The sequence below is a fragment of the Xenopus laevis genome, chromosome 8L, assembly GCF_017654675.1.
Source record: "Xenopus laevis strain J_2021 chromosome 8L, Xenopus_laevis_v10.1, whole genome shotgun sequence".
Lineage (NCBI taxonomy): Eukaryota > Metazoa > Chordata > Amphibia > Anura > Pipidae > Xenopus > Xenopus laevis.
This window is the reverse complement of record NC_054385.1, coordinates 51245562-51267374: the sequence shown is the minus strand read 5'-3', so window position 1 is coordinate 51267374 and position 21813 is coordinate 51245562. Positions and strand designations below refer to the sequence as shown.

The 21813-nt window shown below is 38.4% G+C and overlaps 1 protein-coding gene across 1 annotated transcript in view; it reads left to right on the top strand.

Moving 5' to 3' along the window:
• Positions 1–4124: 4124 nt before the first annotated feature.
• The window catches only part of kiaa1210.L (KIAA1210 L homeolog), a gene marked incomplete at its 5' end in the record, with an annotated part of 30486 nt that continues 12797 nt past the window's right edge, over positions 4125–21813 (top strand). The window contains 5 exon segments of the mRNA NM_001095455.1: positions 4125–4201; positions 12617–12791; positions 14269–14392; positions 17376–17534; positions 18269–18334. Of these exon segments, the coding sequence (NP_001088924.1) occupies positions 4135–4201; positions 12617–12791; positions 14269–14392; positions 17376–17534; positions 18269–18334 (591 nt within the window).

The window sequence follows — 21813 nt, the reverse complement described above, 5'->3', positions numbered from 1 at the left end:
GCCAGAAAAAGAAACAAAGTTTCTAACTTAATTGGCTTTTGGCAGAGAGCCCAGAACAGCCACAGCAGCAGATAAGATACTATGTAACAATTTTGAGAACAAATGGTAATTGTAACAAGATAAGCTAACAGGTCCCTTGGGAAAAGTCAGATGGTTAAGATTAAAATCTTAAATTTTATTTTCCATAATTAAGAACCAAGGCCTGACTCGTTTCGTGTCTACCAAGGACACTAAAGGTGGCCATAGACTCAATGATCCGCTCGTTTGGCGACATCGCCAAACGAGCGGATCTTTCCCCGATATGCCACTAAACTGCGTGGCTATATCGGGGGTAATTTCGAGCGTTCGGCCGTATGGCCGAACGATCGAATTACGATGCGCCAATCGGCTCCGACGGGTCGGTCGGGTAAAAATCCAACCTTCCCGATCGATATCGTGGCCAGATATCGATCGGGAAGACCCGTCGGAAGCCCTGATAGGGAACTGAGGCCTTTGCTTTTGTGATTGCAGGAACACAGATAGGGATCATATCCAATCTATGGGGAACTCAAAAAGAGGGACAATTTTTACAGAGAATGATCATGTTTAGCCCAGGGTCAAACCAGCACCTCATATTATTCATTATTGCCTACGCCACCTCTTGTACTAGCGTTCCCAGATCTGCCTAGAGCTAATCTTCAGAATAAAACTGTATTACTTATCTTCCACCTTACATTTAACATCATAAACAGTGCATTAATGCATTTAACTTGATGTACTGTATATGATATCAGTATAAAATAAGCCACTCCTGTAAGATTAGAACACAGGGCATAGTTAATGGATGTCTAGGCACAGATCAGTCTCTGTTTTTATTAAATTTTTCAGGTACAGTGTGGTCTAATAAATTTCATGCAGAGTAATTGGTGGCTGCCTCAGCTGGGTATTTTATGCATAGACTTGCTCATTCACGCAAAGCCACTACATTATGTGTCCTGTTTTAAAGTACATACAGGAACTTGGAATTTCTCTAGCCATGAGGCAAAAAGACATTCATTTGAATTTTTTTGACCTAAAACACTTTTCTGGCTTAAATGCAAAGCATTTTTCTTGGCAACAACCCATCACACACAGAACAACATCCCTACTGAGAAGTATGAGTTGACAGCATCATGTTATTTGGATGATACAAGGGAAAATGAAAGGACCAAAGGACACCGAATATCATGCTGAAGCCTGCTGTCCATCTGTGTAATCAAAATAGTTCACTTTTAGCATATCAAAGTACTGAAACACACAGGCAGTATCTATTGTCATAGGTCAAACTAACTGGACTTGCTGTATTTTCTTTTTCCTTGAAGACGTTTTTGCTAGTCATACAACTGGCTTTCTCACTTCAGAATGTCCTGTACAAAAATATTTGTTTATAAATCCTGGAATCTTACTCCAATCAGCATAATCTGTTTAGTAAAACGATCATGGAGACAAGGTGTTGATTGTATTAGAATGATTGTAGCTTAGAGGTGTTATTAAATCATCCAGGGAGAGGTTCAGTTTACTAAAAAAAAAACAGCCAAAAAAAGAGAACATGTATCCTTTTTAACATGCACAACATATTAGGGCTCATTTGTTAAGCCAAATAAAGCGACAGTGCAAGTGAGAGGTGAGCAGGGGGGACAAGTAGGCATCCGTCTTCCCACCCCCCTACCTTTTGTGTCAAACAGCCTGTATCAGGGACTTTGTCCTTAATTGCCTGCCTAAGGTATGATGTTTACTCTGTAAAGTGCTACGGAATATATTTGTACTATATAATAATAATTCTGTTGGTGTTTATTATCATCTCCTTTTATTTATTCTTCATCATTCACATTAATCCCTTCCCCACTGGAATTTACAAACTGTGTTCCTCATAACATTCACCAGCCATGGCACTAATAACCTGCCGGTATTTTTTTTTATATTGTCTGAGCTAAATTACTGACTGGACACCTTTTAGCTTTAAGGTGGCCATAGACGCACAGATAATATTGTACAAAGCAACTTTTCATACAATATTCGGTGCGTGTATGGTGGGAAAATAGTCGACCAATATCGGCAGAAGACTTGGTTATCGGTCGGCTCGTTGATCGGGCCTGGACGGAAAATTTCGATCGGTGCCTTTGAAGGCACCTAATCATCGGCCATTGTTAGTGCTGAATCGTCAGATACAGGTAGAATTCTATTGTTTCTACCTGTATATCTACCTGTATATCTGACGTTTCAGCTCTACACGTGTGTATCGAAACAAACTATCTTTCTTGGAAAGATCTTTTCCAAGAAAGATCGTAATTGTTACGTCTATGGCCACCGGACTACTAAGCGAATTGAAGAAAGCTGTTTGAGTAATACTGGTTTAGAAAAGATTGTCTTAGCTGGACTATCATGATGTGGTTCATATGCTGATAGTGTAGTGAAATACTGGCTGTGTTACATGCTGATGTTTTTGTTTCATGGAGAGGGATATCATTTATGGCGCAACAGATTTATATCAATTATAAAGCGAACAAGGATCATTATTCTTGTTACTTTCATAATACTGTCCAATACTTATTTAAAGACCAAACCAAGATAGTTCTGAGCCAAACACATGTTGTTAGCCTTAAGAAAAGGGGATTTTTGCATAATTACAGACTGAACCTGACCCTCCGCACCAAAGGCATTTCCTCCTTTTAAATTTCAGAAAACAATCCTTTCAGACAGCTGCTTTCCATTATTTCTACACACATGGGGGTTATAGAATTGTTATAGTTCATATATCCGGGGGAAAAAAATGTCTGGGAAACATTTGCCTGCTCAGCTTGCAAAATGTAAGTTATAGCAAAAGTATATATTGTAGCATGTTAAAGAATACGTGTGTGTGTTCCTTCTATCTTTTATTTTAACAGTTACTTTATATATCCATCACTGTTGTATAGAGTGCACTTCTATTCTACTTGTGTTGCTAGAGGCTTAAAAAATGTTGCAGTTTTTATTTAACTGTGCTTTTTAAAACTGCTTTCGCAAAATTAGAATTAATTCTTGCTACTGATCTTCAAAGTTGTCTTTATGGGAATGGGTGGCTTTTGGGGAAAGTAGATAAGCATGTTTGCCAGTGGATCAGTCACAACATTTAAAATGTAGGTATGGATCCGTTATCTGGAAACCCATAATCAAGAAAGCTTCAAATTATGGGATGGATGTCTCCCATAGACTCAATTTTAATCAATTAATTAAACTTTTTGAAAATGAATTCCTTTTTTCTCTGTAGTAATGAAACGGTACCTTATACTTGATCCCAACTAAGATATATACTTATTGGAAGCTAAATAATCCTATTGTATTTATTTAATAATTCAAAGATTTTTTAATAGATTTGCAGCATGGAAATCCAAATTACAGAAAGAGCCCTGATCTGGAAAACCCCAGGTCCAGAGCATTCTGGATAACAGGTCCTGAATGAAAAGAGACTGATAGCAGCTGTAGTAGGTCAGTGGTTCCCAAAACTGCGGAGATGGTTAAAATGAGGTGAAAAGGGGGTTGTAGGTTTAAGTCCAGTAAGGGGTTTGTTATATACTGTATTGGTTATTCCTCGGACTATAGTTTTAGATAGTTAGCTAGTGTTTGTCACGAATATGTTTCCATAAGTCTTTATTAGCTAAGGGGCTGGGGGCCAGTCCACATCTTTGAAAGCAAAGCAGCACTGATACTAAAAATGTATAACTGTGTTGACCACCCTGTACCCTTTAAGATGTTGATGAGCCTTATGGAGGAACTGAGAGTTTTAATTCAGCACCTAAAGGGTTGTCTTCTTAAATAATGGGCACCTGAAGAGTTTTTTTAATCCCACTACCATTAAAGACGCCCTATTAATTTAGGATCCCTACATTCCTACAATTCATACAGCAGGTGACTTTTTTTAAATTTTTCTATCAACAAATGTCATGCAATTTGTACAGAAGAATGCATTGTACTCAGATTGCAGTAGTAAAACTTTTGCTACTTTCTGACAAATAAATGCAACATACAGTATGTTACCGTTTAACAAATCTGCGAACCACTGTATACTGTTGTGTAGATGCTTTACAAAAACAAAACGCTGGTTAATAACATACTTTTTTATATTCTAGTGAAACTATAATGGCTGCAAACACAACAGAAGGAATACAGAATTTAGAGACAGAAGAGCCCCATGAAGAGTGTTCAGGTAAACTCGATACTGTTTCTACCCCATGCCAAAAAGTGAACAATGACTTATGTAGTTGTATCTATTATACTCTGTGTCTGTTTAAACTAATCCTCATGCAAAGCTGTCCATTGTCTCCTGTCCATGAGAGAGGGCCACACACATTTTCATGCATGCAGAGTAGGAGGTCTGGACTGCAGATGGGGAAGTGGAATACTGCAGGGATAGGGTTAGTAATGTTCATGCTACAGTGGTTAGATCCCTGAAATTAAACTTATGTTACAAGATTATTCTGCTGTATAAAGGTTGTAAGCAGGAAATGGGGCTTGGCAGGACCTTTTCGTGCTTCTGCATGTTGTTTGTTTTGATAAAACCTATTTATCTTTTTACCAAGGAAGAACTAATTAGTGATGAGTTAGGGAGTCCAATCTAAGGGAGTATATTGAGCTCTAAAATGCTTGTTAGTTTCTGAGTCTTCCTCTGTATTACCAACATTTTATATACATTTGGCATGCTTGCACTCCATCAGATCATAGACCCCAGCAACCAGATAGCTAAAACTGCAAACTGGAGAGCTGATGAATAAAAAGCTAAATAACTAAAAAATGATAAATGATAAGAAATTGAAAACCAAATGCACAATTTCTCAGAATATCCCTCTACATCATACTAAGGGGCCTGTTTATTAAACCTCAATTTTTTCTGGTCAAGTTTTTAGAGGGGAAAACTCCTTTAGGTGCTGAAAATCAAATCTGAAAATACTCCAGCTAATACCTGTCAAGGTTATGTAGAAGTCGGTGCCAGATGTCCCTTTTACAATTTGAAGATGTAGTGATCTGCGCTGGGTTTCGTATGATAATGTGAAAAATTTTAGGTTTTCGGGTGACAACTCGAAAATTTCAAGCGATTTCAGCATCGAATCAAAAAAGTCATACAATTCGAATTTTTGTCGCCTTTTCTTGCACCGACTTTTTCAAGCTGATTATTTGATAAATGAGTTAAATTATTGGATGGGAGTTAGGTCGACCTTTGTTTTAATTAAAAAATTCAATACATTCTAATTTTATTAAATAACCCCCTTAAAATTGACTCAAAGGTGAACAAACCCAGAGGTGTTCAAAGGAGGCATTATTTGAACTACAATGAAATGCAGCATATAAATCGTACAATGTAGTTGGGTTCCCAAAAGAGATACTGCACTGTAAATAAGCAACAAAAAAACCCTTAATGGAGAAGGAAAGTTGTTTCAAACTTGGGGGTGGCTAACATTTGGATGTATTGTGAGTGTATTTACTAACCTGAAACCCCGGGCCGGTGCTCCTATCAGCAGAAAACTGCACCGTCTGGGCTTCTTCCAGGGAGCACCACGGAGCGATCCTTTACTGGCTCCTTCTTTCTTCAAATTTCCCAGGGCAGACGTATGTGCAGTAGAACAAAATAGCCGACTTTTTAGTTAACGTTCGGCTTTTCACTTTAATCTGCATGCGCAGCCATGCGAAGAAAGAAGAAGACGGAAGAGAAGTGATCTGAGGTGGTCACTGGAATAACCCTGGGCCGGTGCAGTTTTCTGCTGATAGGAGCACCGGCCCAGGGTTTCAGGTAAGTAAATACATTCACTTGGGATGCCTAACATTTGGCCCAAGTTTGAAACGACTTTTCTTCTCCTTTAATGGTGATATAAATGAATAGAAACATATTTTAAGGCAAAGGGCAATTAAGAAAATTGTCTCATTGAAACTGAGGCTGAGCAAGACTCCCTGTAAAACACAATAGTATATTGCACATTGTTATGTATTGGTAAAGAGATCTGTCCCAATCATGCACTCTTACATAACGTGAACTGTAAAGGGGTTGTTCATCTTCCAATCTTCAGTAGAGTTTTGAGTTCACCAGAAAGATTTTTTTTCAATTACCTTGTTTGTGATGCAGGCACATGCAGAGAAATTGGACACAGATCTTCACTGGTCAGACACATGAAACACTGATATAACTTGGGCTGTTAGATGACTGTTTATGGTTATTTTAGAAATGTACATTTTAAATCAGTGTACAGTAAACGGCGTCAGAGTCAGAAGAAAATAAATAAATGATTCAAAAAACTACTAAAAATAAATAATGAAAGCCAGTTTAAAAGTTGATTAAAAGCAGCCATTCTATAACATACTAAAAGTTCACTTAAAGGTGAAATACTCGTTTAAAGGAGTGGTTCACCTTTAGGTTAACTTTTAGTATAATATAGAATGGCCAATTCTAAACAACTTTTCAATTGGTCTTCATTATTTATTTTTGATAGTATTATAATTATATGACTTTTTATTCTGACTCTTTGCAGCTTTCAAATGGGCGTCGCTGACCCCTTCTAAAAAGCAAATTCTCTATAAGTCTATACATGTACTGTTATTGCTACATTTTATTACTCATCTCTCTATTCTGGCCTTTTCCTATTCATATTCCAGGCTTTTATTCAAATCAATGCATGGTTGCTAGGGTAATCCGGACCCTAGCTACCAGGTTGCTTAAAATGCAAATTGAAGAGTTGCTGAATAAAAAGCTAAATAACTCAATATCCTTAAATAATAAGAAATGAAAACCGATTGCAAAGTGTCTCAGAATATCACTCTCTACATCATACTAAAAGTTATCTCAAAGGTGAACAACCCCTTTAAAGGAAAACTATACCCCCCAAACAATGTAGGTCTCTATAAAAAGATATTGCATAAAACAGCTCATATGTAAAACCCTGCTTCATGTAAATAAACCATTTTCATAATAATACACTTTTCTAGTAGTATGTGCCATTGGGTAATCATAAATTGAAAACTACCATTTTAAAAAATAAGGGCCACCCCCTGGGATCGTAGGATTCACTGTACTCACAAACATACCAACAAACCATACATGTTTGGTCACATGAGCCAATTAACAGACAGAGTTGTGTCTTTTGCTTCCACACGTCTTCCTGTTACAGTTAGAGTTGAAATACTTCTGGTCAGGTGATCTCTGAGACAGCACAGAGACCATCACGAAATGGTGGCTCAAGGCAAGAGATGTAAAAGGGCAATATTTACTTAAATATATATTCCAGTTTGGTGAGATTCTTTAATATGCCACTTAATATGATATGAACTATCTGTTGCTTAAGTGTTCATTTTGGGGGTATAGTTTTCCTTTAAGTCAATTCCTGCTTATGATGCTAAAACTAGAAATGGCTTTGAGCTGCGCTGTCACTGTATAGCTTTTATTGGTGTTCCCGTATAAATTGGTGAATGTGGCTTCTTTTGCAACGATCCAATGATAAATCCTGCAGATGCTTCTGGCTCCAAGTGCTACTTCCCAGCACAAGCTTATTGAAACAGACTTCAGCCTGGATCATTCACCGACAGAACAGAGACTTTGTTTACAGATACAGTCATTTCTGAGCAATGTAAGCCCAGATTCATGTACTTAGAAGTACTCCAGTTTACAACTGTGTTCTAGAAACATACCTAAAATGTTGCAGCTGGCCCAGCTTAGCTGCTGGCCCAAGCAATCCCTATATGGGGTTCCATTCTCTCATGTCATGTTGCCAAATGATGGTATTATAAATAAAACACAGCTGTAGTTGTAAACTTGGGTGCAGAGAAAACCTGCTGCTGTAACATTTTACGAAAGTTAAGTTCAGACTCAAATCTCAGCCAGGTTCAGCCAGTGGTTGTAGGTTTTATATTAAGGGCATAAGTAGAGTATACCGATTCACAATAGCAAGTCAGGTTGTGACAGTTGTACCTCTGTTATGAGTATGGGTCCACATCTAGCTATGTGCAGATCTGATTGTCATTGAGAATAGCAGACATTTTGCACATATTATGAACAAGGTCAAATCTGGAAATAGCTGATTGTATTGATGAAGTGGATTTCAGGATGCTTGAGCCAATGGTCTCTGGGGGGTTATTGAATGGAGTAAAGAACAAGCTTAAAGGAGAATTCAACCCTAACGTTAAAAAGCCCCTACCCCCCTACCCTACATAGACCCTCCTCCCTGCTTGTTACCCCGGGCAAATGCCCCTGACATTTTACTTATCCCTTGGTGCAGATTCAGGTATCGGAGTTCAAAGTCGCCATCTTCAGCTGATTCGGTAATCTTCGGAATGAGACCGGCACTTTGGCAATTTTCGTGAGTTTTGGTGCATGCGCAGTTGTCGCGAAACAGAAAATTGCTCCAACTGCGCATGCGCCGCCACGTCGGTCTCATTCCGAAGATTTCCGAAGAGAAGAAGATGGCGCCCATGAACTACAATTCCTGAATCTGCGCAGAGGGGTAAGTAAAACACAAGGCTGGGGGAGAAGGGAGGGGGGGTCTATGTAGGGGAGTAGGGTTTTTTTAATGTTAGGGTTGAATTCTCCTTTAAGGGGCAGATTTATCAAAATGTAAGTTTAGAGCTTAATAATTAAAAGCTCCACCCCATTCTATTCATTCCTATAGGATTTTAAGAATTGTTTTTATCAATGTGTGAAAGTTAGAACTCACCATTTGAAAAATATGGTTCTCAAAATCCCATAGGAACTAAAAGAACAGTTGTGAGTATTTGTAAACACACATTTTGATAAATCTGCCCCAAGTGTAATTATAATGTTGAAAGCTGTGAATGTATTAGCAAGAACTATTACAGCAGATCCGAATTTCTGAACTACAGGACACTCTTACTAAGGGGCACATTTACTAAAGTATGAATTTTCTCTTTATCTAACTTCACCAATGTTCACCTCACTTTGCCAGGTTTATTTTTACAACACATCTCATATTTATTAAATGTGGTGAAAGTTCTCGAGGCGTAAATTCTCTTTTACAATAACCAGTATATTTCTCCCATACATTTTTCTCTAGAGAGTTTTCGCCATAGAAAAATTAGCATGGAAAGGGTGAAAATTATGTCGATTTTAAAGTGGCTGCTCTATCTTTATAAGGGAAGTTTGCCAGACTGAATCTGGAGAAATTTCTCTTGACAAAAATACTTCTTCGTAAACTGGAGAATTTTCACCTGGAGAAGAGAGCTGAATTTATGACCATGCAAAGAGAATTCTCACCACTGCAAAGTTAATTATCCAAAACTTGGTGTATTATCCTTTTACTAAATTGGAAATATTGAGGGACAGCTTCATTTTTGGCGAATTTTCACTTTCACTCTTTAGTAAATGTGCACCAAGTGTGAATAAAGAAGCCTACTAGTTGACAGTCCCTAAAACATAATGGAGATGTATCATTATTATAGTATCACTATTTTAATCTGGGTAAGAAAAATGTACTTTATATGTATAAAAGCTGCCATATAATTATGGTTTAGGGAGGGGACATCAAGGCCTCCAAATACCATAGGTCTAAAGATGTTTTGTCTCTTGATGAATCTGTTTTTCCTGATGAAGTTAAATATTTGTGATTCCAAAGCTCCAATATAGTGACTTAAGAGAAGTTGGGGGGACCCTAAATACATAAAGTATCATAAGTAACAAAGCCAGGTGGAGTGTCACTATGGAAAATACACATTTTTACTAAACAAGTAGTAGCTGTATTTTAGTACAATGAGACATGCAGTGCATTGGAAATTGTAGTTCAGCTGCAGTTGGGAAAGACAGACTGGCGATAATATGTATAGACATACATGTTTCTACACAGCCACTGTTTACAGTTTATGTACGTAAGCCTGAAATTCTGTGATGGTATTTAAATCAGAGCGTTTATTGACATAAGCATGAACTCCGTTTTGGGAATGCATCTTGTATGTGACAGTTTATAATAAGCTGTCTTACGTTATTACATTTATTTTTGTTGAATACACAATGCAAGTGTGGGGGGCTGGTAAATTGGTTCTGTGCCACATAAGTACAACTGTCAAGCAGAGCACAGTTCCTTCATTTTTTTTTTTTGTCCCTATTTTTTTATTTAATCTAGGGAGCACATAATCATTCTATGGGTTTTCCAGCTGGAGCCCTGCAGGCCACCAAGGCATTATTTGCAACTACCCCGTGACCCTCCCTGATCCATCCTTGACCTTTAAAATTGCAACGTGGTGCAGGCCCGGGAGGTTCGGCATGAGGGGTAGCCAAGGGAGGATGTGTAACTGTAACAAACACAAGGACGATGCGGCTAATGGCGGAGCTCATCCGTGGTACGCCGGCTCCTGCTGAGTCGCAGCTCTCGCGATACATCTGGCTCCTTCTAGCCGGCTTAACACATACTTCAATGGTATCGCTACGGAGCGCCGATCAAAGCAGTCACGGAGTCAGGCGTTTGAATATCAAATTGTTGGCTTTATTAAGCGCATTAAAAGTACAGTGGAGGGGGATTACAACTAACGCGTTTCGTGTCAGCAAACCTGACACTTCATCAGAGTAATTAGTGCATACCTGTGTAGGTGCTTAAATAGTGACACATATGCATATCATTAATGAATTAAAGGAAAAAAGAAGTGTTCTCACAAAATAATATACAAATGTTCAAAATTATACATATAAAATAAAACACATGAATATCTGTATCAAAATAACAATCAATTTTTTCAAAGAAATATCCTAGTGAGAATATGTGTTGTGTACATTGATTACTTAATTCGATGATCTCATATATATGAAGAAAATATTAAATAATCAAAATAAAAAATCGATTATTTATTTAATATTTTCTTCATATATATGAGATCATCGAATTAAGTAATCAATGTACACAACACATATTCTCACTAGGATATTTCTTTGAAAAAATTGATTGTTATTTTGATACAGATATTCATGTGTTTTATTTTATATGTATAATTTTGAACATTTGTATATTATTTTGTGAGAACACTTCTTTTTTCCTTTAATTCATTAATGATATGCATATGTGTCACTATTTAAGCACCTACACAGGTATGCACTAATTACTCTGATGAAGTGTCAGGTTTGCTGACACGAAACGCGTTAGTTGTAATCCCCCTCCACTGTACTTTTAATGCGCTTAATAAAGCCAACAATTTGATATTCAAACGCCTGACTCCGTGACTGCTTTGATCGGCGCTCCGTAGCGATACCATTGAAGTATGTGTAACTGTACCTGGTGGTCTAGTGGGGTGGCGGGGAAGTCTGGTGATCTCCTCGTGCTCGTGGGGACACCTGCAGCCTCTTCCTTAACAGTTGTTGCATGTGTCCTGTTGGTTTTGTTTCGAGCCCCTCTTCTGCCTGTTCCACCGATGTATCGCCCCCTAAACCAAATGTCACAAACGGCACCCAAAATCCAGAACCAATGCTAGGCTCCCTGGTCACGGCTCTTGCTTCTGCCTTTAACAGCCGCCTTTCACCTTGGGAGGAGCCCTCGTCTAATCTGATGCCGCCAGGTCTTATTAAGAGAGGAGCAAAGTGAAGGTTCTGGACGAGCAATGTGGCACGATCGTTAGCAAGAATTAGGATGGAAAGCACAGTTCTTGGAATAGACAGAGCATAGTCAAACAGGCCGGGTCGGTGCAGGCAGAGTACAATCAGAGTCAGACAGGCAAGGGTCAAAAATCGGGAGATCAATCAGAATGGTCAGGCAGGCACAGGTCAGAATAACGGAGTTCAGAATAGACAGGCAGGAGTCAAAAACAGGAATCGGATACAGAATATAGCACCCAGGAAATGAACTAGTAGAACCAAACAACAGGCAATGAGTTTGGTTACAAAGTCCCTTTAAATTCATTTAAATTTGGCGCCCTTATGTCATGATGCCGGCGACGTTTACTCATAAAACCCAGAAGTGCACGCGCGCCATAGAGAACCGGCGCACAGAGAGGAAGGTTCAACGAGGCGGGCGTCCCCGCCGAAGGTGCGGCGGGCATCCCCACCGGCCCACTAGGCCAACAGGGTGAGGTCCCCTCGGTAGATTTTTTTTTGACTGCGCGGCACATAAAATGTGACTGGGCCACTGACAACAGCACTGTTCCTCTGCCTTTTTCTGGGCTTCAACTGCTAGAAGGAATTTAACTGTAAGATGATAGCAAGTGGAACTTAAGATCCAAAGAAGTATTTGTAGACTTGTCACCTATTTGTTTTGAACAAGATTGCTTGATTTTTCAAGGGGCTGCTCAGTTCAAAACTTTCTGCCGATTGTGAAAAAACGCACCCGTAAATCCACCCATTTGTCGCAGCTTGTAAACAGCAAGTGTGCTGCTATGTGACAAAACAAACCTGCTTGCTACATAAATCCCCTGTCTACCCCTTTGGACATAGCTAATGGAGCTGTGTCATAGATAGCAGCATTACATGTTGTCCTATATTGACCACGTCTGTTTGTGGCATCAGTTCCTGTAACAACTGACCCGGAATAGACAAAAGGAAACCAACTTCCTCCATTCCTCACATATTTTGATCTATCTTCTAGGTCTCTTATGTAGCATTTGCTTTCATTTTAAAATTCTAATCTTATTTTTTATTTTTTCCTAGCTACAGGGAAAAAGAAGTCAAAATTTAAGGCCTTCAAAAAATTTTTTGTAAAAAAGAAGGACAGACGGAAAGAAGTACCTGTTCCCATCAGGGAGAACATTTTAAAGCCCAGCCAATCCAGCAGTGATGTCAGCGTAACAGGAGCCAGTTCCAGTGCCCTTCATCCAGCACAAGACCTAGGGTAAGGGGCACTACATATGAAAATCACAATGTGGGTTCCCTGCATAGTACCGGTATGGGATCTGTTATCCTGAAACCCATTATCCAGAAAGCTTACAGATTACTAGAAGGGCATCTCCCTTTGATTCCATTTTAAGTGATAATTTCAATATCTAACAATTATTTCCTCTTTTGATGTAATAATAAAACATTAACTTGTACTTGATAACTAAGCTGCATGAATCTATATTGACGATAAGCAGCCATTTTTGGGTTTATTGTTTGAATGATTTTTTTTATCAGACTTAAAGCGATACCAACAAGTTCCTATAAAAATCATAGGAACGTGTCCATATCTAGGAGCTGCTGCACGCCGGATATTTTTCAAGCCCCTCCAAAGAAGCCCCGCGAACATTCGTTAACCCGACCCTCTGACACTGTTAAATGATCTTCTGTGTTTTTTCAGTGATGTTGGGCTGGGGGCGGCTCAATCTCTCCATTGGCCAATTACAAATGAAAACAGGACTGCAGCCTATGGAAGGATCGCTCCGCCCCCAGCTCAACATCACTGAAGCAATGTGGAAGATCCGTGACGATGTATCAGAAGATCAGGTTAACAAAGGTTTGTGGGACTGACGGCGGCTTTGGGGGAGCTTTTAGTTGAACATATTGGTCGTGCAGCAGCTCCTAGATATGGACATGTTCCTATGATTTTTATAGGAAAGTTTTGGTATTGCTTTAATGTATGGGATCCAAAAAACAGAAAACAACCCTTATTCGGAAACACCAGATCCAGAATCCTTGGGACAAAATATCCAATGTGTACAAAGTCTGCTGTTGTTACTCTATGCTCTGTATATGTCTACTGGGCAAAAATATCATATGTGATTTTACGTCCATATATATTTTAATCTATTCATAGACCTTTTGATTGGAACTAGAACAGATACAGAAACAAAACCAATTCTGATCTACCGTACAAATAACTACAATGGTTCAGAGACTGAATGAAAGGCAACTCCTAGCTGCTTATGTGAATGCAACCACTTAGGAAGATTATCTGTGGCCTCTGTCTCTAGCTGTTATTGTACTTTAACCCCTTGCAACCCCCACAAAATGGAAGCGTAACATACAACTGAATGTGCTTGTAAAAAACAAAAATGCATATTGTAGGCTGTGCAGGAGTTTAGCACATTGAAATGGCTGCTAGACAATCTAGACCAAGAACAATTAATTGGTGAACTGTTTAATTAAACCACTACCTGACCGCTGCCCATGTCACAGAATTTAAACTAATTTCTATCTATGAAAGTAAGTGGTTTTTGCTCATGAGAATTAGAAGGTTTATGAGAACTGAATCTCTGAATACAGAATGCATGTGAGCCGGATATCAGGTTCTGCTTTAACTGCTGGATGGTGAACAATCTTCAGGGAAAGTCTGGAAAAATGCTCATTAGCCAAAATGTAAATTTATAACTTTATGTTTTGTTTGTTGAAAGGACAAAAGGCAATATGGGAAACAAGGCCTTATCACATGACAGTGTGTTTATCGCTGAAGCAGAAAATGCTCCCAAGGAGCTGTCCTCACATGAAAATCCCCCTGGGAAAGTAAAGGCTTTACAGGTACAACCATTTCTTTGGTATTTCTTAGCAGTTTAAGTACAGGTATGGGATCCATTATCCAGAAAGGTGTTATCTGAATTATGGAAAGACATCCCCCACAGAGACCATTTTAATAATTCAGATTTTTTAAAATATCCTTTTTCTGTGTAATAATAAAATACCTTGTACTTGATCCCAACTAAGGTATTATATATCCTTGCTGGAGGCAAAACAATAGTATTGGGTTTATTTAACGTTTAAGTTATTGTTTAGTAGACTTAAAGCATAGAGAGCCAAATTACAGAAAGACCCATATCTGGAAAACTCCATGTCCCAAGCATTCTGGAAAATAGGTGCCATGCCATACATGGATTATATGGGTATTTATAGGCAGCTTTTGTTTCAGTCTCACTAGGGCTGAAGTTTTTTTAGCATGGGGTTGGGTTGCCTCTCAGCTGGTGTTTGCCCGGTTTTAAATAAGCAGCTAGGGACAAGGCCAATATTACAAATGTACAATTTACTTGCTGCTAAATTTGTAATGTCCTGTAAATCCCTTCCTTTGCTGTCCTTTTCCGCTGCCTGATTACCCGTTATAAGGACAGACCCTCTTCTGTTCCGTCCATTTCACCACCCCATCTGCCCATTTCCTTCTTTGTGACATCATTGCCCCACCCCAAAATGACATCACCCTGTCCGAACCAGAAGGCTGGTATTCTGCCTCAAAAAAGGGGGCAACCCCAACAAGGTGATAGATTTATTTCAGCGAACATTCATAGGGGGTAATTTAAGACATAAGTGCTAACAGCTGAGGGAGGGAAGAACAGAAGTACAGAAACAGACAAGGTTATAATAAAGATTATAATAAGAGGTGCTGCTACAGGTTACCCAGTGGCTGATTAATGACATGTGAGGCCCTAGGCTACATACACAGGGGCTCCATTCTGAGCCACTGCTGGATCTGGATGTGAGCAGATCCAGGCACACGGACACCTGAGCTCTCTATACTGGGTTGGGTTCAGCACATGCCATTGACATCAATGCATTTGAGTATATACACACACACACACTTTGTCTGCATTTTTCTCATAGCAGGTGCACCCAACCAGACCCAGCAGCAAAAATAAAATAGAAATGGGCCCCTGATCATAATGGGCCCCTAGGCTATAGCCTAGGACAGCCTGTACATTTATCCACCCCTGTATTTACCTATAGCAACAAATCAGCAGGTAATGTTTACTGGTCACATGTTCAAAAGTATCTTATTGGTTGTTATGGGTTAATACACCAAAGCAAATGTTAATTACATACTGTTAAAGGGATAGTGCAAGTGAGAATCAAGTGCATACATATGATTAGTATTGCATCTGGGGAATACTACAGAAATGCTTCCTTTAGAAAAGATTGAGAAACCAATTAATTGTGAAACATAGTAGAGTGTTCCAGAGGCACGGGGTGATTTATGAGAATTGGTTTTATGTGCCATTTAATCCAATGCAGAGCAACGCAGAGCTGAAGCAGAAGGAGTTTTTTTTTTTTATTATAAGTACCGCTTGATCAAGAGAAAAAATATATTAGTAAACAAGATGAGAAGTATGAGGAGGTTATAAAATGAAAGCCATTTCAGTGTGAGCTAAGAAATTGAGTGATTAGATCTAGTGTAGGTGTAGTGTGACTTTAAGGGGGTTATTTATCAAGGTCTGAATTTATGTCAATATCGGCTGCTACAAACTCCGATCTAACCCGCTCGGGTTTTTAACGCTTATTTATTATTACATTTTCCTGAAAATTTGCTTTGCGGGAAAAGCTCAGATTTTCACGTTTTTTTGTTAATTCACCCGAAAGCTCCGAAAACATTGTGAAATTGCCCGAAACCCCCGACACAACCAAAAATCAATGGGACTGTTCCCATTGACTTTTATGCAACCTCGACAGGTTTGAGATGCCATGTTTTTATATTCAGGCTTTTTAGCCCTCGAGGTTTAATAAATTTCGAAAAATTCGTGATTTTTTATTTTTCGGATTTCTGGGAATTTCGGATATTCGGAGCTTAGTAAATAACCCCCTAACTCTTAGTCAAATTGGGGAAATTGAGTTTGACAGGGACTGGTAGGAGGCAAACTCTACAACAATGAATAAAAAATGAAAACATTCATCTTTAGGAAAGTATGATTCTATACAGAAGCTTAACCTACAAGCTTTGGGTATACAACAGCCAAAAAAGCATGTTATACACATTTTGCTTCAAGGATTTTTACTGGGTAAGTATTTTGAACAGCACCACCAAACTTCTTTTTTAAAAAGTTTTTATAGTGCTTTAGGGCATCACAGCAACATTTTCAGGCCAATGCGGCCATTTATCAAGGATTTTTTACCAGGATTTTTACTTACCTGGAAATCACTAAACTAGTGCCCATCCACTGTCAGCAGCACCCATGTATAGTATGACTTTATTTTCCTGATCCAAATCATCCATTTAACAACAACAAAGTCAGTCTGTGAATAATTCCTTAACTAAATTTTCATCCAAAGCTCTGGAGATGAGCACTATTAGAGCATATTTGTGAAAATGGAAAACTTAGAAGCAGAATTTGACATTTCTTCCTAGGGATAAAAGCAGTGGGACTCCAAAATTCACTGCTGGTGTTTATTCTCTTGATGTTAAATCTGTTTATGTTCCATTCTACTTCTCACATCACCAGTTTTTTCAGGTACATGTAACATTTTTTATGGTAACATACTTTTAATATATATGTTACTGCCAGGTCTACTGATGCCCCTTGCAGTTGTTGATAGAATGCAATGGCAAATCAGGTTTTCCAGAAGGACTGATGCGATCCGAAGGCATTTCAAGGCTGTCTGATGGGCCCATACATACAGCTTAGTGAAACAGTATAGCCATCTTTATAGGGGGAGTTAACAAAATATTCAGATGTTTACAAGGCCAACCACACAGGAAAGAAATTTCCATTGCCAGCTAAAAGCTCTATAATGCTCTAATTTACAGCTACAGCTTCAGCAGAACATCAGGATGGGGTCCTCTCCTAAGATCATTGCTCGCAAGAAAATGGAAGATTCTGGTGCACTTTCAGAAGATGATGGGTTACCCAGAAGTCCTCCAGAGATAATAACTTTACATGAAATTTTGGCTCGCCCTTCAGAAAAGGTATGCAGTTTTTTCCTTTATACATCATTAGTCGCTAATGTGTGCATATCATATGTAACATACCGTATGTATAAATCAGACATGTCGGCTTCCCGGGATCTCAATCAGGGTGATTATTGGACAGGCCCCTGTTCTGCCCACACTACATCTCCTAGAGCAGTGATCCCCAACCAGTAGCTCATGAGCAACATGTTGCTCCCCTCGGATGTTGCTCTCAGTGGCCTCAAAGCAGGTTCTTATTTTTGAATTCCAGGCTTGGAGGCAAGTTTTGGTTGCTTAAAAACCAGATGTACTGCCAAACAGACCCTCCTGTTGGTCGTCAGTCGACATGGGGCTACCAATAGCCAATCACAGCCCTTATTTGGCACCACCCAGGAACATTTTTCATGCTTGTGTTGCTCCCCAACTCTTTTTAAATCTGAATGTTGCTCATGGGTGAAAAAGGTTGGGGACCCCTGTCCTAGAGGGAAAGGGTTTGGAAAAAGATTTAAAACTAGATCTAGCAAGAGATGGTAACAGAAAATTCTATTGTCTTAAAGTGCAAAGTATGATGTTTTGTATGTAATTTGGCAGAATTTAAATCCATAGGTTAATGTGAATAAATCAGTCCCAGAACTCTTGAAATAAGAATTGCCACTGTTCATTGGCACAAACCATAAAATTAAAGATCTTTTCAATGGTTTCAGTTCTGAATCTCTATGTATTTTGTTTGTCTTTATCCATTTTCTCTTTAGTCTTCCAACCCTGCACAGAGACGGAGTTCTTTGAGTTTAGGAGGGACTGACAGTGAGGATGATCAGGTACGTCTATTAGGAAATCAAATGGCAAAATGAATGTGTTTTGAATTGGCTTATTTTATACTGTGTGCGCCTTGGTATAGATGAACCACTACATAGCAGTCATACAGAAAATCAGAGCTGACCATTTATTTCCCTTGTGTGGCAAAGACTGTGTACTAACAGAAGCATGACTTAATCAAGGGGGCAATATTATATGAAGGTAATATTCAAATCTTCTCTTGGACTAAGTCCAAGTACTCACCATGGGGTGCAATTTTTTTTAATTTTTTTTTAATTTTTTTTTTATAGAATTGATTACATTAGTCAAGACCAGTAATAGGATACCTGCATTCCATGCATCTGCTTGGTGCTAAGATGAAAATCAAATGAAAATATCAAAATGTTAAAGGATAGTTGACATTTGGAGACATATGTCAGTCACCAAAGTAAACTGGTCAACTGGTGGTCTATGTAGTAGCACCGTTGCAGACACTTCTCCTCTTCCAAGTCCAAGGAGTAGAACATGCACAGTACTCTGGGATTACTACTCACAGCACGTGAAAGCATGGAGAAGGGCCATGCAGGAGGAACAGAGAGGGTGTGGGTCGAATGTTAATGGCTGTTAATTATAAAAGCTAGATCTGCTAGAAATTGGAGGGTTCGTGACAGCCATATGCCCTCATAATAACTATATAACTAGTCTATATTTACTTGGGACAATACATGCTTTTTAAAATAGCAGCCTGTAACCACTATCCCCCAAAGCTATTGAATTTTTTTTAAGGCATTTGAGGTTTAAGCATTCCCAGAAAATTTCTGAACATAGGCAGTTTCCTGATCTGCCTTATTTATTTTTTTGAAGAAATTCAATATGTTTTGTTAAACTCTAGCATTTGAGGTTACTATTTTAACTCTCTAAGGAATGAATTCCACTATTTAGTTGAATTTCAGGAATGCTGAAAAGCCAGTAGACTTATCATGGTGAAGCTCTTTTGTGTCTGTCTGTGATGGGGTCAGATAAAAATAACAGTTTTGTGAGAAAATCCTTCATTTCTTCATATAATTGAAATGCTTTTGAGAACTTACAGAGCATCTGCACAGAAGACATTGTAGGGAAATGTTTTTTTGTTGGAGTTCTTTTTCTTTCCTTACTGAGTAATATATTTTGCTGCCATCGGATACTAAGCCAGGATTGTAGTAACTCCTAGCTGCCAGATTTTTTTGTTATGATGTTCTGCTATGTTCCTATTGAACATCAGGACAATATCCATGGTTTTTTTTTTTTAACAATAAAATGTCTGACTCAGACAGTGTAGTGTAAATTCTGCTTGCTGCACCCAGAAAATTGGATTTGGGTTATTTAATGCTTGCCCTGCCTACCTCCAGAGAGTAATTAAATGAGAAAAACATGTTGACACAATGTTCGAGTTCCATTTAACCTATTAATCATCTGGTTCATACAGATCAGCTGTAAAGACCTAAGAGACTCATTTCGGCAGCCCTAATTTGCTGCGAGAGAACTGATTACTCTGATTCTTCCTAGGTGAAGCTGGGCAATTAATATTTCCAGGGCTTCCATTGCAAACATATAGTTTAAACACAAATGTGTCTTATATGCACGCTAGCATGCCTTCTGTTTCTATGCATCATGCAGTTACAGATGCATAGCCTACTTGCTACGGTCTCTCGTAAGACCTGTTTTGATACTAAATCAGAATAATCAAAAAAAAAGAACAACTTGTGAAAACTCAATTGCATATTATGGGAAATCCAAATCTTATTCTGACTTTATTCTTACTGACTGTGAACTATTTCTGAGTACATGTATCATTCATCATACTGTCTATCTTTGTATACTTTCAATTATTGCTACAAACTAGCCTTTTAAAAAGCATAAACTGAGGGCAGACAAAATCAAGATGATGCATAATCATGAACTATGTATTTTCAATGGGTAAATAGCCTTAATTCTGGCTTGCATTTTCTATCATCAGGGTATGAATAAAGTCAAAAAACAACTTTATATTCATCAGAGGCTATATAGTAACTGAGGGATTTCTTTTGTGTTTGATCTGTGTCCCATCATCAACTGGCTTTGAACTGTCTAGAGCGGTTACCATGATGGTTGCTGAACAGGGAATACATTGCCCTTGTAACAACATAATAAAAAATGCCTTTAAAGCAGAGGAAGCAGATCTTGTGGCTGCAAGATGGTATAGGGGGCCCATGAGGCCCTAATTGTCTATATGGCTAATTTGCCTCCCCAAACATACAGATCACTTTGTGTCTATGTGTAGATCTGTAGTTGAAAAATAAAGCCCCAAGTATGATTTTATATCAAACTCTATAAATGTGCAAGATAAATCCTTGTGTTGCTCATTATTTTGTTTTTTTTTTTCTTCATTTTTGCACAAACACCTGTACTTAAGGCCTGTAGGTGTATTCAATGACTACTATAGTAAAGAAAAACACTTCAATTTTAAATTTTTTTAAAGGGGAACTCTGGCTTTCAAACCAAAATTTGATGGAGAGGCCCACATCACTCAGTAACCCCCTAATATACCCTTACCTGTTACCTGTTTCTTCAAAAAGTATGAATAAATGCCATTTCTATGCTGAAATCCAGCTGTTTAACAGTTCTTCTCTTTCTGCATCATCGTGGCAGGGAAGGAGGGACTAAACACTGATGTTACAAACTGTAACAACTTCTCCACAACTTACAGACAGCACGCAGGAACTACATAACCCACAATACATTGCGCTGTGATGTTCTGTTCCTTATTGAAACCCCAGGGAATTGTGGGGTTTGGAGGATACAGGCTAAGGACAGATTGCTGCTGATACAAAGTAACAGTAGTCAGTCAGCTCAGCAAAGTAGTGAGACAGATCAGCAGGAGAGAAGGAGACTTAGGGAACTGTTCCAAACCATTAAAAATCATGAAAAACTAAACATGATGGAAACTCAGACAGTATAAGCCAGGAATTAACAGCATTGACTACGTAAAATGCATGATCTATTTGTTAATACCTTTATGTTACTGTTAATATGTAGATCTGATTTGTATACAATGTCAAGATCGTAAAACAAATGCATATATTTAGAGATGGAAGAATTGTACCTGATTATTGCTCAAATAAATTGTTTTATAAAAAAAAAAAAAAAATCATGAAAAGTACATATTTTTTAATTGGTGTATATTGCAAAGTTGCTTGAAATTATGTTTACTCTTCAAAAAGCTTAAGTTATGTTTGTGTGGAGTTCCCTTTTAAGTAACAAAGATATGGTAGTGTAAAGCACAGCTTATTCCAGTACTTTGGTACATCTAGAAGGATTGTTCCAATTTAATTTTCTTACCAATAATGTGTGTGTGCAACTTTAGGTTGTAACGCAGAAACATGACACAAACATGCAGATAAAAAGACAGGGTGGAATAAAAATGACATAAAAACTGTAGAAACTGCAGAATAACGGTCACAATATGTACAGAATATAACTGTAG